At 48.9% G+C, this 11,799-nt stretch overlaps 2 protein-coding genes across 2 annotated transcripts; one reads left to right on the forward strand and one right to left on the reverse strand.

Moving 5' to 3' along the window:
- Nucleotides 1-1,522: 1,522 nt before the first annotated feature.
- Nucleotides 1,523-5,276, forward strand: LOC34617914. The gene is made up of 5 exons (XM_026336623.1): nt 1,523-1,667; nt 2,079-2,182; nt 2,288-2,990; nt 3,502-3,945; nt 4,153-5,276. The coding sequence occupies exons 1-5, from the start codon at nt 1,523-1,525 to the stop codon at nt 5,274-5,276; spliced, it is 2,520 nt and encodes an 839-aa protein (XP_026192408.1).
- Nucleotides 5,277-8,870: 3,594 nt separating this feature from the next.
- LOC34617912 lies at nt 8,871-11,235 on the reverse strand. Its single transcript, XM_026336624.1, has 3 exons — nt 10,345-11,235; nt 9,615-9,777; nt 8,871-9,256 (listed from the first exon to the last, which is right to left on the reverse strand). Exons 1-3 carry the CDS (start codon nt 11,233-11,235, stop codon nt 8,871-8,873), a joined length of 1,440 nt encoding a protein of 479 aa, XP_026192409.1.
- Between the last annotated feature and the right edge of the window lie 564 nt (nt 11,236-11,799).

The raw sequence follows: 11,799 nt of genomic DNA on the forward strand, positions 1-11,799 counted from the left end.
ATGGAGCGTAGAAGACACCACACGGGAGTTTTTAATGGAGTCTCGTGGGGCACCCCAGCCTCAGTGGTTGATTGCATAGCAACTGCTGGTTTCGTTGTCTGAGGGAGAATCTGTGGCTCTGCTCGGTTCACAATGCTAGTCGATTTGGAGGGTGGTCCTCGCGTCCCTTGCCAATTTTCTTTCGCCGGTGCAGGTGCTGCCTTAAAGAGCTACATCCGCCTACTGGTATTGCTTGAAGTGTTCCTGGTTATTATGGCTTAACTCTTTTGTATATGCCCATGTATGCGCTGGCACTTAGGGGTGTGCTGTGCATTCATTTTTCCAGATGCCCCTGTGGGGCTTTTGCATTGCTTATGTCACACGCACCAGGTGCATCGGCATGCAGAGACTGCTCTACGAGGCACACAGGAACTGCTGAACTAGAACGTATTTTGATTTCTTATATCAAAGTTCACTTGTCTTGTGTTTCCTCGTAGCAGGGAAAAGACAAATTTTTCAACGAGCCCTCCACACCGCGGCGGTTGGTTTAACTGAGTCCTTTATTTGTTGTCAGTTAGCGAATGTGTTTTCTTACGAACAATTTAGGCGTAATCGTTGAAGTACACCTCTATTTCTTATTTGCATGGTTTTAGCCTCCCGCGTAGTCGAGGACTAGCGCTAAAGCAAGAGCTCTTCTTATGTCTTGCACGTAGCTGTGTATTGCATAGACGCATAGAGTAAGAGGGTGTATTGAAGAACACGGAGGAGGAAAGCTACAGTGGGATAAGCTGTACTCAATCTCCTACTACTTCAAGAAATTGTCTTTGTTCGTATATACTAGCCGTTGCAGTGTATTCTTAGCTCGTCCTAAGAAGAAACCGTGCTGTGTGCATGTGCACTAGATACTCTATGCAGGTACCTGTGAATGCTTGGAGTGCTTTGAGAGCGCAGCTAATCGTACCCTAGCTGTCCCAGTTTCCTAATGTGGGAACCCTTGAAAGGCGAAGGGGTGGAAAGGTCAGGAGTTTTTTTTAAAACCACCTAGCAACCTTTTAGCAGTTTTGCATGAAGTGTTGAGTTAAGTGTCTCTCTAGGGAGATCCTAAATAGAGTATTCCACACATAGCCTTTCATACATACGCCCACAACATTGCACCTTGTTGTTTTGGCCCTAGATTAATGCGCAATGAGCGTGATATACGGTAAGCACACTAATTTGTCAATTTTCAGCTAATTCCGTGCAAAATGATACCAGTGTTGTAAAAGGTGCTTGGGTTTACCTTTACCTGCCACAGCTTTGAAGGCAATCGACTTTCTGACAGGCTAAACCTAAGTTGCACGCACTAAAAGTGAGGTAGCCTTAACACCGTATCAAATCATGGGTATCTTGAATGATGCAGAGGTACTTCAAAGCCTTAGCATAAGACTTGCGTGGATCCTTACGGACCTGCTGGAAGAACACGTAGCCAATGTCACATATTCCGTCGCTACTGTACCGAGAACATATGTAGCACCCATGGTTTTCCTTTTATTATAGCACAAAAATGCGTATAATGGATAGTCTGCAAAAGCAATCAACAGATCTCCACCCTCTGCTTTTGTTTTTCCATCAGCCAGTGCGAGCTGGGGCTACTCATGCAACCGACGATTTCTGGACCCTCCCTGAAAGATTTCTTCCTCTGGCTGAAAGTTATATATGCGCACTGCACGGCATTTTCTAGTGGCTATATCATGTGAATTCTCAAGAAGCATTAGTACACAGAGCGCTGGTAGGGAGAACTCGTTACCTAAATGGACGTGCCAGCACGGGGCGTGCTGATTTTCGATCAGGGGTCGTGTTAGACCTTTCTTTTCCTCCCAAAAGGCAACTCAGTACTGCATGGCTTCCTATAGCACCTCTAAGATGCTCCGCCATGCAGCAACCACTCCTTTTGCTACATCGTGATACTGGGAAGGTGGGGGGAAATTCTGCAGGGACGTAGGCGCGTGTGCATTATTACCATCAAAGTGCTATACAGCAAGCGCTAACCAAGCACGAGAGCGAGCATTATGAATTGAGGTATAGCTCGAGGTGGTTGCACATTTGCTAGCTTTTTATAGCCACCCCTCGATCCCTTGGGAACGAGTACGCGTCCACCACAGGGGCTCACTGTTTGCTAGTGAGTGAGAACCGCAACGTGCTTTCTGCGATTGCGAGTGCCATGGTATGCTTACCAATGTTCGCACAGGCGGTGGGCAGCATGAGGGTGTTGATGGTCTTCGTGCTTTGTGTATTTTGTGCCCATGAGATCAAAGACGTTATCCTGGAGTCCGAAGGTGGGCATTTAGTGGAGGCGTCAATCTCAGGGGAAGCTTCAGCTGCCGTGGCTCTTGAGTTTGCTGATTTCCCACTGGAGATGCTGGAGAGCCCGGAGTTCGCAAGTGTCCTAAGCAGATACGTTGGGGATGTGGCTGCCGAGCGACGAGCAACAGAGTGCATCCGCTGGATTGACTTGGAATTATTCAAGGCGCCAACAGCTGCGGCTGGGGATGCGTATTCGGCTGCGGAGAAGCCACAGGGGGGGACAGATACTGCGACAACCGGCTCAACAGCTTGTCTTTCCCTGCCCCCGCAGGGGCGCCACGTAGACGCGTGCTCTTCGCTGAACAAGCAATTCGGTGCGGCGATCCGAAAGGCTGCACGTCACCCCGCGGAGGAGGAATTTCCGACGTGGTATGTTGAATGTACAGCGGCCCCGTGGTTTGCTGAGGCAGTTCTGTCGTCAGTCGAGGAAAAAGCAAGCCCTCAGGGCTCCCCTTACTTCTTTGCGCACTTAGATTACACTTCTCCCATCCCGGAAGCTTTCTCATCTCAAATGCCAAAGGCCTTACCGCTGTCGCCAACCCGTAGGTCAGAGTTCGTTGATGACTTCGTGCCTCCCCAAGCAGGCGATACAGCAACTCTCCTGTGCTTGAAAAAGGGGCAGCAGCTGATATTCTCCAGGGAAACAGAAGAAACCGCCCTTAATGTTGGTAAGTGCAGCGACTTTCGCGTATTTTGTCCACTGCGATTAAGCTTCTTCTTGCAGAGGATCCAAAGATTTATGCGTGCGCGATTTCACCCATGTGGTGCAAAACTCCACATGATGGAAATAGTATTTCAGGGAATAATATTAGTTTTTTATGACTCGCATCTTCCAACTGGCTCATCCAAATCATAGAGGATCCATTAATAAAACGATTCTCTGTTCTTGCTTTAAATCTATCTCGTCTTCCACCTTGACAGCTCACGAATGTTTGTCGCATGTCACTGTTTCCCGGGCACACGCCATAGCCACTAGACTATGCCCGCGCATCGCTGCTCATGCAGCTAATCGATACAAAAAAGATACGAATACAATTTCGATAGACTGGCTGAATTGAACTCCTAGCGTCTTGGTCTGCCCTGGTTGGTGCTTATGCTGGGCGTTGTTTGTTCTGCACTTTCTGCACCTTTGTTGCCTCATGAAGTGTCTCTGTCTCTGGCTGTAACTTCTCTTCGCAGAGTTTCTGCCCGGTCCATGGACAGTGGAAGTGCAGGTGGAGCTGTTCCCTAACGTCCTGCGTTCAATGGGCATAGGTGTGCGTCTGAGGCTTTTGGAGAATATCTCCGTCACTTTGCCTCCTACTCGGGTTCTGCCTGTATATACGTCTAACCTGGGGAGTGAGCAGTGGCTAACTTTAGAGCTAGCAGCACTGTACGCAGAGGAGCAGCAACTGCAAGACGCGGAGATAGAGGATATGGAACTGAGAGGGGAATGGATACAAGCCGACGAAGTGCCCCGGATCACGCAGATGGGGACTCTGCCAATCGGACCTTGCTTCTTGAGGAGGAGGAAGGGATTCAATGAGCCCGTTGTTTTGGACTGTATTAATCGTACTCGCATCGACAAGAAATCTCGTAAGGGAACCGCTTGCAGCCCTATCGATCGTTTGTTTCTTTTTGCAAGTATTTCTCGCTCGCTCTAGGACATATATATCGTCATTAAACGGGTAGAAACTATAACGAAATTGCAACTACGTATTTTTAGAGCTTAAAGTATACACGCCTCATAGGGTACATGCAGTGGAATCATCCCGGATGCAGCACTGCTGGTTTTGTTTATTTTCCCGCGTTTGGTGCCGTTATCGGTCTGTTGCGTCTCTTGTGTTTCAGTCCTTATGGACGCGGTTGGCCTAGTCCGTCGTGGGGTTGTGGGTATGGCTCTGGCCTATGCACCGGCATTGAAGATTAGTAAATCATTCTACTCGTTAATCAAAACAGAATACGACATTTCATCTAGTGTCGTAGCAGATCTCTCGCTTTTTACCATGCAAAGAGAATGGAGCATGAGCCTTCCGGAGGAGCTGAAAGCCAGGGAGGAGAATACAGCGAGACAAAATATGCTGGAGGCTGAAATCTGGACACCCGAACAAGATAAGCTTTTAAATGTCATCTCAGCGGAAGTGTTGCAGGTGTATGCACGCGGCCGGAAAGACCGCAGAACACACACTAAGGAGAAGTACCTGACGTTCATAGAAACAGACTCTAAGCTTATTGTACATGTACCACTGAAATACCTGAGTCATTTCCGACGTCAAGTACTTCAGCTAAAAAACTGCAAGGACGCCGAGCTAATATTCACTTTTACTGATTCAGGTGGCAAGTTTCATCCATTCCACAAGGTCCCCCTTCCTCAGGACGTTGTATACCTCAAGTTTGGAAAAACCTTTCAAACTGGAGGTGCAAGAGCGGAGGCGCCACCAGACGGTGATCACCCACTACCACCAGAGAGCCTGTCGCATGTTGGTAACGAAGCCAGCAAGCCTAACCAAACCCATATGCAGGCTGTCGATGGGAAGGAGGCGAAGCCAGATAGCAGTGCAGCTTCTGCGTCGCGGGGATTCGCCAGCCTGCCCCTGCCACAAGAAAACCAAGAATCTACGGAGGGGCGCATTACATACCTGCAGCTGCTATGGCAGAATGTAGCCGAATCTCATTACCAAGAATTAAGGCGCGTCGCCATAGAAAATATAATTTGGGATGTTGGGCTGTGTGCTGTCGCTCTGCTTCTCCCGGTGATCTTGGTCAAATTCATAGGAACTAGGAGCGGTCGGGCAACTGCAGCAGCGCTTAAGAGGTCAAGAGAATTCCATCTGGCTTCCTTCCAGACAAAAGACCTCGCCATCATTCCCGGGCCCAGAGAAGAAGTGCAAACACCTTATTTCCATCCCCAGAAAGTCCAGTTGTCAGAAGCTGACATCTTGCTCGCGGGGTTAGGGGAAAGCCAAAGAGTCTAGGGGAGCCAAATACTGGTGGCGGGCCGATGTTTGAATGATTGCTTCTAGATAGCGTGCGTACAACGACTCATAGTTGTGCGTGGAAGTTGAACTTGCCAACAGGCTCGTCAAGAATCTTCCTGTGAATGCGTTGTTGAACTAGCAGTGTGAGCGCGTTGTTACCTCGCCGTTGGCTAATAGCTTTTCACTGTATTGTAATGTGTTCGTTTAAAGTGTGTTCCCCTCGAGGCAATGATTACAGTTTACTGCGTTGTCGCAGAAATCTTTTGGGCCACCGTATTTGAGCGCACCTATACTACGGTATTCAAAGCACACACTGAATAACGCTTGCTGGCAGACCTTTTGAACTGAGCTATTTTTTGTGCATTGCATGTTGCGGGGCAGAGGTATAGGGATCATGCGGCCCTGCCCCAAAAGTGCAGCGTGCGAAGTGCCCTAAGCTCGCCAGCGTAATTAGGAAATGGCACATACACGGTGTGGACAAGAATAACAGCTTAGATAAACCGCAATTTTTCTGAGCAAGAAACAGACGTTCAGTTCTTCAACCCCAGTTTCGCGTTGTGCATTGAGAGTTGTTAGCGCGCCTCAAGTATGCGCGCCTAGAATTGGGGTTCTTGCACAAACACAAAACCCCTAATTGCTGCTCAGGCAGCTCTATCCGCGAAGCTGGAGCGGGGCAGGAAGAGAGGCGGCGAATGCCCTGCATGCGTTGCAGTCTGGTTGCACCCTACAATGTAGTAACACACTGGGGGGTAACAAGCACGCTTCTAATCATATACTGCCCATGCAGGAAGCCTTCCTTCTGTTTCTGCCCTCTGTGCGTATGGCTTTCAGTTCAAGCTGTTTCCTTCCCGGAGTACAATCGCCGACTGTACCGCCCATTCATCTTTCCCATCAACCCCGGGGGACCCCTCTCCTTAAATAGGAAGAAGAAGCACCCTTCCTGAAAAAATCTGACAGTGCCTTCGCGAGACGAACGCTAGATCCTTCATCGAAGAGCCGCAGGCGAAGATTGCCGTATATGGGATGACCACTGGAAAAGGCCAGGGTGTTGTCATTCTCATTAGAAGGGCAACAGAGCAGGTCTGTTCAGCCTGACTTGAAGAGAAGAACTGCAACTTGTCCAATGTAAAAGTAAATGAAGTTGTGTGTCTCGTGAGTTACATAAGAGCCGAAGTTCCTACCCACAACGCAGTGCCATGTTGGGTTGTGCTTCCGATCAAATTCCTTCTTAATGTGTGCAGCAATGTCCTTTTCAATGTTGTATCTTTCCAGTGCCTGGTTTGCGCAGTCAATCGCGTCCTGCTGCATTTCATCCGGCATGTCTGCATTGCGAATCACGAACTTCCTATCCCACATCTTCCCCTCGAGAGGTCTTCGATGGAACGCGAGGAAACGAAAGTGATTGTGCTTGTGGACCTGAATAAGTATAGCATAATACGATGTATGATCTGCGGCTGCACCAAGTTAGCCGCATCGCCTTTTTATGGGGCCATTTGCATAGACATAGGACGAGACCTTAGAGCACACAGTTACTGAAGAGAGCACGCACCAGGCACCTGACAAGGAGCCCAATAAAGAGCTAGAACAGCCATATGAAAGAGCAAACACACGGATATTCTTAGTAGGATGAAAAACTAGGAATAGATTCCTCGGATGCAGCAGATCTTTATGGTTCTTAATTGACATGCAGCTGGGCCTTAGACCACGGCAGGCGAAACGGCCATATAAACAACAGTCACATACCGCTAGAACTGATCACGCAGCAGAGATGTACATAAATTTTGCACCTCGGATGACTATGTACAATGGAAATGCGCAGGGTGGTGTTTTTTGGAGATGACACGGACCACGGGGCGGGAAGGGCTGCAATACTAAGATTCAAATGGTTCACACTCGTCTGCATTTAAAAAGCTCACCAACGAATTCTAGCCCCCAATGCTTGATAGAGTCAGAGGCTGGGGATGATGACTCCAGGCGAACTGTTTCTTTGCACTTCAAGACACCTGGCAGGCCGCCGGGACCCGGTATTCTTCTCTCTCGCTAGGCGGCGCTCTCACTGTAATATCGGCTCGTTGTACACTGTAATATAGTTAATACGTGCATCTATTGAGTATTCGATGAAACAGGATGAGTATGAAGGAGACTACGCACGCACATTGGCCCCCGGGTGCCTCTCGGTGCACATAGCGGCCTAGTGGGACTGCGGTGCAGGGCTAAAGCCTTCAAAGAACGTAGATAACGATACGTTGAAATGCTTAAAATGGATGCATGCTAGCTCATATGGCTGTTTTTTCTTTCCCAGAAGGCGCGTCGCAGTGTGCTCCCATATTAGGTGGCCTCGACTTGTACGATCGCGGAAAGGCGTGAGGTAGTCGTAACCTGTAAAGGTTTGGGAATTCATCATAGACTAGCTTAAGTATTGTGAAGGTATACGACTATGTCTGCCAGCTTCCCCTAAATGCAAAGGTACCTGCTACAGTTCATAAAGTTTCTAGTTCAGTTGTAGCGTCTTCTCGACTGCATCAGGGGAATAGAGCAGCACGACTACTAAGAATTGCAATCCTTGATTACTTACGCTCTCTTCACAGGCTCACCCAACAGCTTCTCCTTACTTACTAGAGACCAATCAATATGCCCTATTGGACGCTATTTAACCTATCCAGGAGCCAACCGCCGGGGGGCAAAGCTGCAATTAGACCTAGAGTGTTCAAGCTACACGTAACCCCTTACATTACTGTAATTAACTGAAAGACCCGTGTCGCTCGACTGTCCTACTTCTACAGAGTGGGATTAGATCAATCATGGGAGTAACGGGCTCAGCAAAGTTCAGGTGTCGAGGCCGCGATGAATATGAAGCCTGGGGAGTCAGAAAGTTGAATTTTCTTTGATTCAGACCCAGCAGAGAGCAAACAGGGGCATATCATACCAGGAATTTAAACCAGCACATGATTAGATATAATTGTTCTGTGGCACTGTCTGACTTACAAATATATATATACATATATTTGTAGCTACTCTGAAAAGCATGTCCCTAGCCAGTCAATTAGTCAGATACTGGGATAGCGAGTGAAACTGTAAATTATTAAAGGGTACCCAAAGGCAAAACAAGCTGCTCTATCAGCTGCTTATCTGTTGAAAGTTCAAAGAAGACAGAACATTTACCACGTATCCTTCGCTCGTTCACTCACCCCCGCCTCCCCATGCCCACTTATATATGTAAATATTCGCAAAATTACGAGAAGGCTGTATAACAGAATTCGCAATCGGCTATATTCTGTCCGCCAATCCTTTCCTGTATTAAACCAAATAATTGCTGTTCAGGGCCAACGCAATGGCGCCTCCTATCCACTGCGCATCTTAGACTTGTAACAGCAAGAGCGAAACAGGAAGGCAATGAAAGATACGGCAGAAGACAAACGAGAAGCTTAAGTGTACCAGAAGAAAAACAAAATGGAATAAACGATTAACGCGAAAAGGAGGCGGAAATGATATGACACATAAAGCACACTCCTCCTTGCGCTGCTTCTCCTATAGCGGTCGTTTCCCTCTTCGGTACCATTAGCAATGAGAAACGTTGTAACATGCCAGCGCTTATCGCCACTTGATGAGACAGTGGCCACTGCGCGCACTCAAGGCAATTTCGTCTGCTTCCCTTATCTCTGTTGCTTCCCCTGCCTCTGCTGTAGGAAGAACAAGCACTTTGCTCCTCACTTCTTGCAATTTACTGATATAGCGAAATACGGCAAACACACAACCTCCAGCGAGCAACACCCAGGGAGTAACGGCAACAACAGTGGTGCAGAAAGTAGCAGCAGAGCCCGCTGCTGCTGCCCCTGAAGCTGCTGTCGCCGTTGCTTCTCCCACTGCGGCACTTGCAGCAGCGGAACCCTCTGCAGCAACGCCCCAAGTCATGAGGACCTCCGCAAACTGCATAAAGCAGAAGCGAGCGGCAACGGCGAAGGCCATGGGGGAAGCAGCTGAATACAAGGACCACAAACGAGAAAAGCAAACAGTTCCCTCGCTTCTAATAAACGTCTTACAATGCATACGCGTTTAAAAAAAACAAAGATACCTAGTAATCCTGGTTTCTGTGTCATAGAGCTGTGGAATACACAGTAGTAGACTGGCCACGTTTGTTTTTCTACGACAGAAAATTGGTGCGGGCGAATGTGTGTTGCGTAAAGCGATAGCATCGACCCCTATATACCGATTCACTAAGCACATCTCCTCTCTGAATAAAAACCCAGAAGCACTAACAACTAATATGTAGAACAGCAACGACAAGAAAAGCCCTACAAAAAGGATGCCTCTGGAAAGTCGAAAAAATATGCATACCTGCTTGCGCGGCCCGCAAGAAATCTTGCGCTGAGTAGGGAGCTATAGTTTCAAGTTCATCTAGAAACGTGTCTGCCTCGCCAACGGGCAAAACGAATCGTGTACAACGCAGGTGGGTCGAGCCGAACACTTTCACAGTTTCCCTCAAAAAGCACAGGAGAGCCTGCATGGGATACCACAGAAACATCCGATAAAGCGAGCTGAACATTCATGATTTAAGCCTTCCGATGTTCTTCATGGTAGCTTGGACGGCAGTTGTGCAGATTGAGTAGATGCATGTACAGTTCAGCGTTTGCTTGCAGCAGACTGTCACTTCCCGTCGTTTTTCATCTATGCACCAAATTGAATATATCCGCACCCTACACATAGGCATGTATACTACCAGACATATTTATTTGCGCGATTCTAAGTAAATTTAGGCGCATAGCTCCTTTAAAATTATAACACGTATACTCAGACAAGAAGCCATACACACCTCCTACGGGTGCGGCTAAGCATGTGTGTGTACATGTATATATATATGTATATGCAGCACCATCCAGAAGCAGAAAGATGCACCCAGCTATATTTAGCATACACGCTCCCCAAAACGAGCATGAACGTGGCATACACCCTGTCCGTACCCAGAAGCATGCAAAAAAGGGCCAAAATATATGCACGCGAGGGTAGATCTACACTGCGAATGTTAAAATGATATCCGTTGTGTGGTTTGTGCATTCGTTCCTTATACCTCTAAGGAAGGATAAGTGCTCCATCCATGCCCCGCTTCAATCATGTACAGTCGATCCCCCGTAAATCGCGGGACGTCTCGGTGACATTCGTCGGGTTCATCTGCTAATGTGGACTGTCGCTTTTGGCATATTCGGTAGATTTGCTCCTCTATGTCTCCCGACAGTGCGCTGCCACTTTGAGTCGTCTCTGAGCTGAGATTTTCGGAATGCAACAAAATACGAGGCAAGGGGGAAGGCGGGTGCACCGTTTCGAGCTCTTCGCACACGCTTCTAGCGCTGCTGCTGCTCGGCGGGAGGTCATCAGACTCCTCTCCATCCATAGAGGCAAGCGAGTCGACAGAAGAGACCATCACCAAGCTGCCGGGACCGCTCTTGTAGCTGCCGTTCCTGACGCGCAAGTCGTGATCTTCGTCCCTGCCTGCCAGCAAATCTGTAATGAACCACCCCTCTGACTCCTCCAGGCGGCTCGCCAATCCCCCCCCCACTCCATCGTGTGAGCCCCCAGAAACGCCTAAAGCGTCCAACCCATCGTACGGAAGTCTGGAGTCAATGAATGCGCCTTCAGACAGCGAGGGGCCCCCCTCCTTGCCTTTGCTCGAGCCAGAGCGGAGACAAAGCCCAGTTGCTGGGGCCCCCATTGGGGTAATTGGAGCCGCTGGAGCGATGCTGGCCTCTAAAGGCCTTGCAAGCACCGGATCCGATTTTGGCCTTGCTTCTGCTTCCCCCACTGCCTCATTACTGGTACGATAGCTGCTCGTCAAAGGGACTGTAAGGGGTGCAGCCTTCACGGAGTCTTCTGCCCGGAAAGCGCGAGAAAATGCCTCCCCAGCCTCCCTCGCGCCTTTGAAGAGTGCAGTGCGAAAGCGACTTGCGTGGGGGAGACCCGCCATGGCCGCAAAGAACTCAGAACCTCCAGGAGTGGTGCGTAGGGCTCTGCGGGGATGGGACGGTGGTGGAGGCAAGAGTAAAAGGGAAGGATGATACACGCCTTATGTATTTTAAGGCCTTGTGGCACTGATGTTAACGGGAGGAACACGTGCGAAGGAGGACCTGGCGCAAAGGGGGAAAAGGAGCTCGTCTGTCAGTCGACTGTCGGATGCGTCCAGCGAGAGATATATGTGGAGGTTGTACTTGTAGTTAAGGTGGCAAGATGAGTCATTTATCATTTATAAGACACGAGCAATCATTCTTCGCGTATAAACTGCAGAAAGGCAGGAAAGAGAGACCAAAGCAGGACAGAAGGCCCATCAATATGCTGCCTTTCCGTCCTACGACCGCCTGGCAGGACGCAATCAAGCAACGAGGTCCTGGTCCTGAAGCCTCGCTTTAGTGATGCCTTTGGTGAGAGGTCAGTTAAAATCCTCAATTCTAGAGCATTAAAGGATGATAGAGAGCAGAAGATCCTAGCCGGGAGGGCGCCAGAAGGCACGGAGAGAGGACCAGGGACCACCGGA

This window comes from Cyclospora cayetanensis, unplaced genomic scaffold (genome assembly GCF_002999335.1).
Source record: "Cyclospora cayetanensis isolate NF1_C8 unplaced genomic scaffold, CcayRef3 CcayRef3_contig_14, whole genome shotgun sequence".
Lineage (NCBI taxonomy): Eukaryota > Apicomplexa > Conoidasida > Eucoccidiorida > Eimeriidae > Cyclospora > Cyclospora cayetanensis.

Coding starts and splice junctions, on each gene's coding strand:
- LOC34617914 (XM_026336623.1), top strand. CDS start 1,523: ATGCGTATAATGGATAGTCTGCAAAAGCAATCAACAGATCTCCACCCT. Junction 1,668..2,078: donor ATTTCTTCCTCTGGCTGAAA/GTTATATATGCG, acceptor AGCTTTTTATAG/CCACCCCTCGATCCCTTGGG. Junction 2,183..2,287: donor CTGCGATTGCGAGTGCCATG/GTATGCTTACCA, acceptor GTTATCCTGGAG/TCCGAAGGTGGGCATTTAGT.
- LOC34617912 (XM_026336624.1), bottom strand. CDS start 11,235: ATGGCGGGTCTCCCCCACGCAAGTCGCTTTCGCACTGCACTCTTCAAA. Junction 9,778..10,344: donor GCACTTATCCTTCCTTAGAG/GTATAAGGAACG, acceptor TATCCCATGCAG/GCTCTCCTGTGCTTTTTGAG. Junction 9,257..9,614: donor CTTGCGGGCCGCGCAAGCAG/GTATGCATATTT, acceptor CCTTGTATTCAG/CTGCTTCCCCCATGGCCTTC.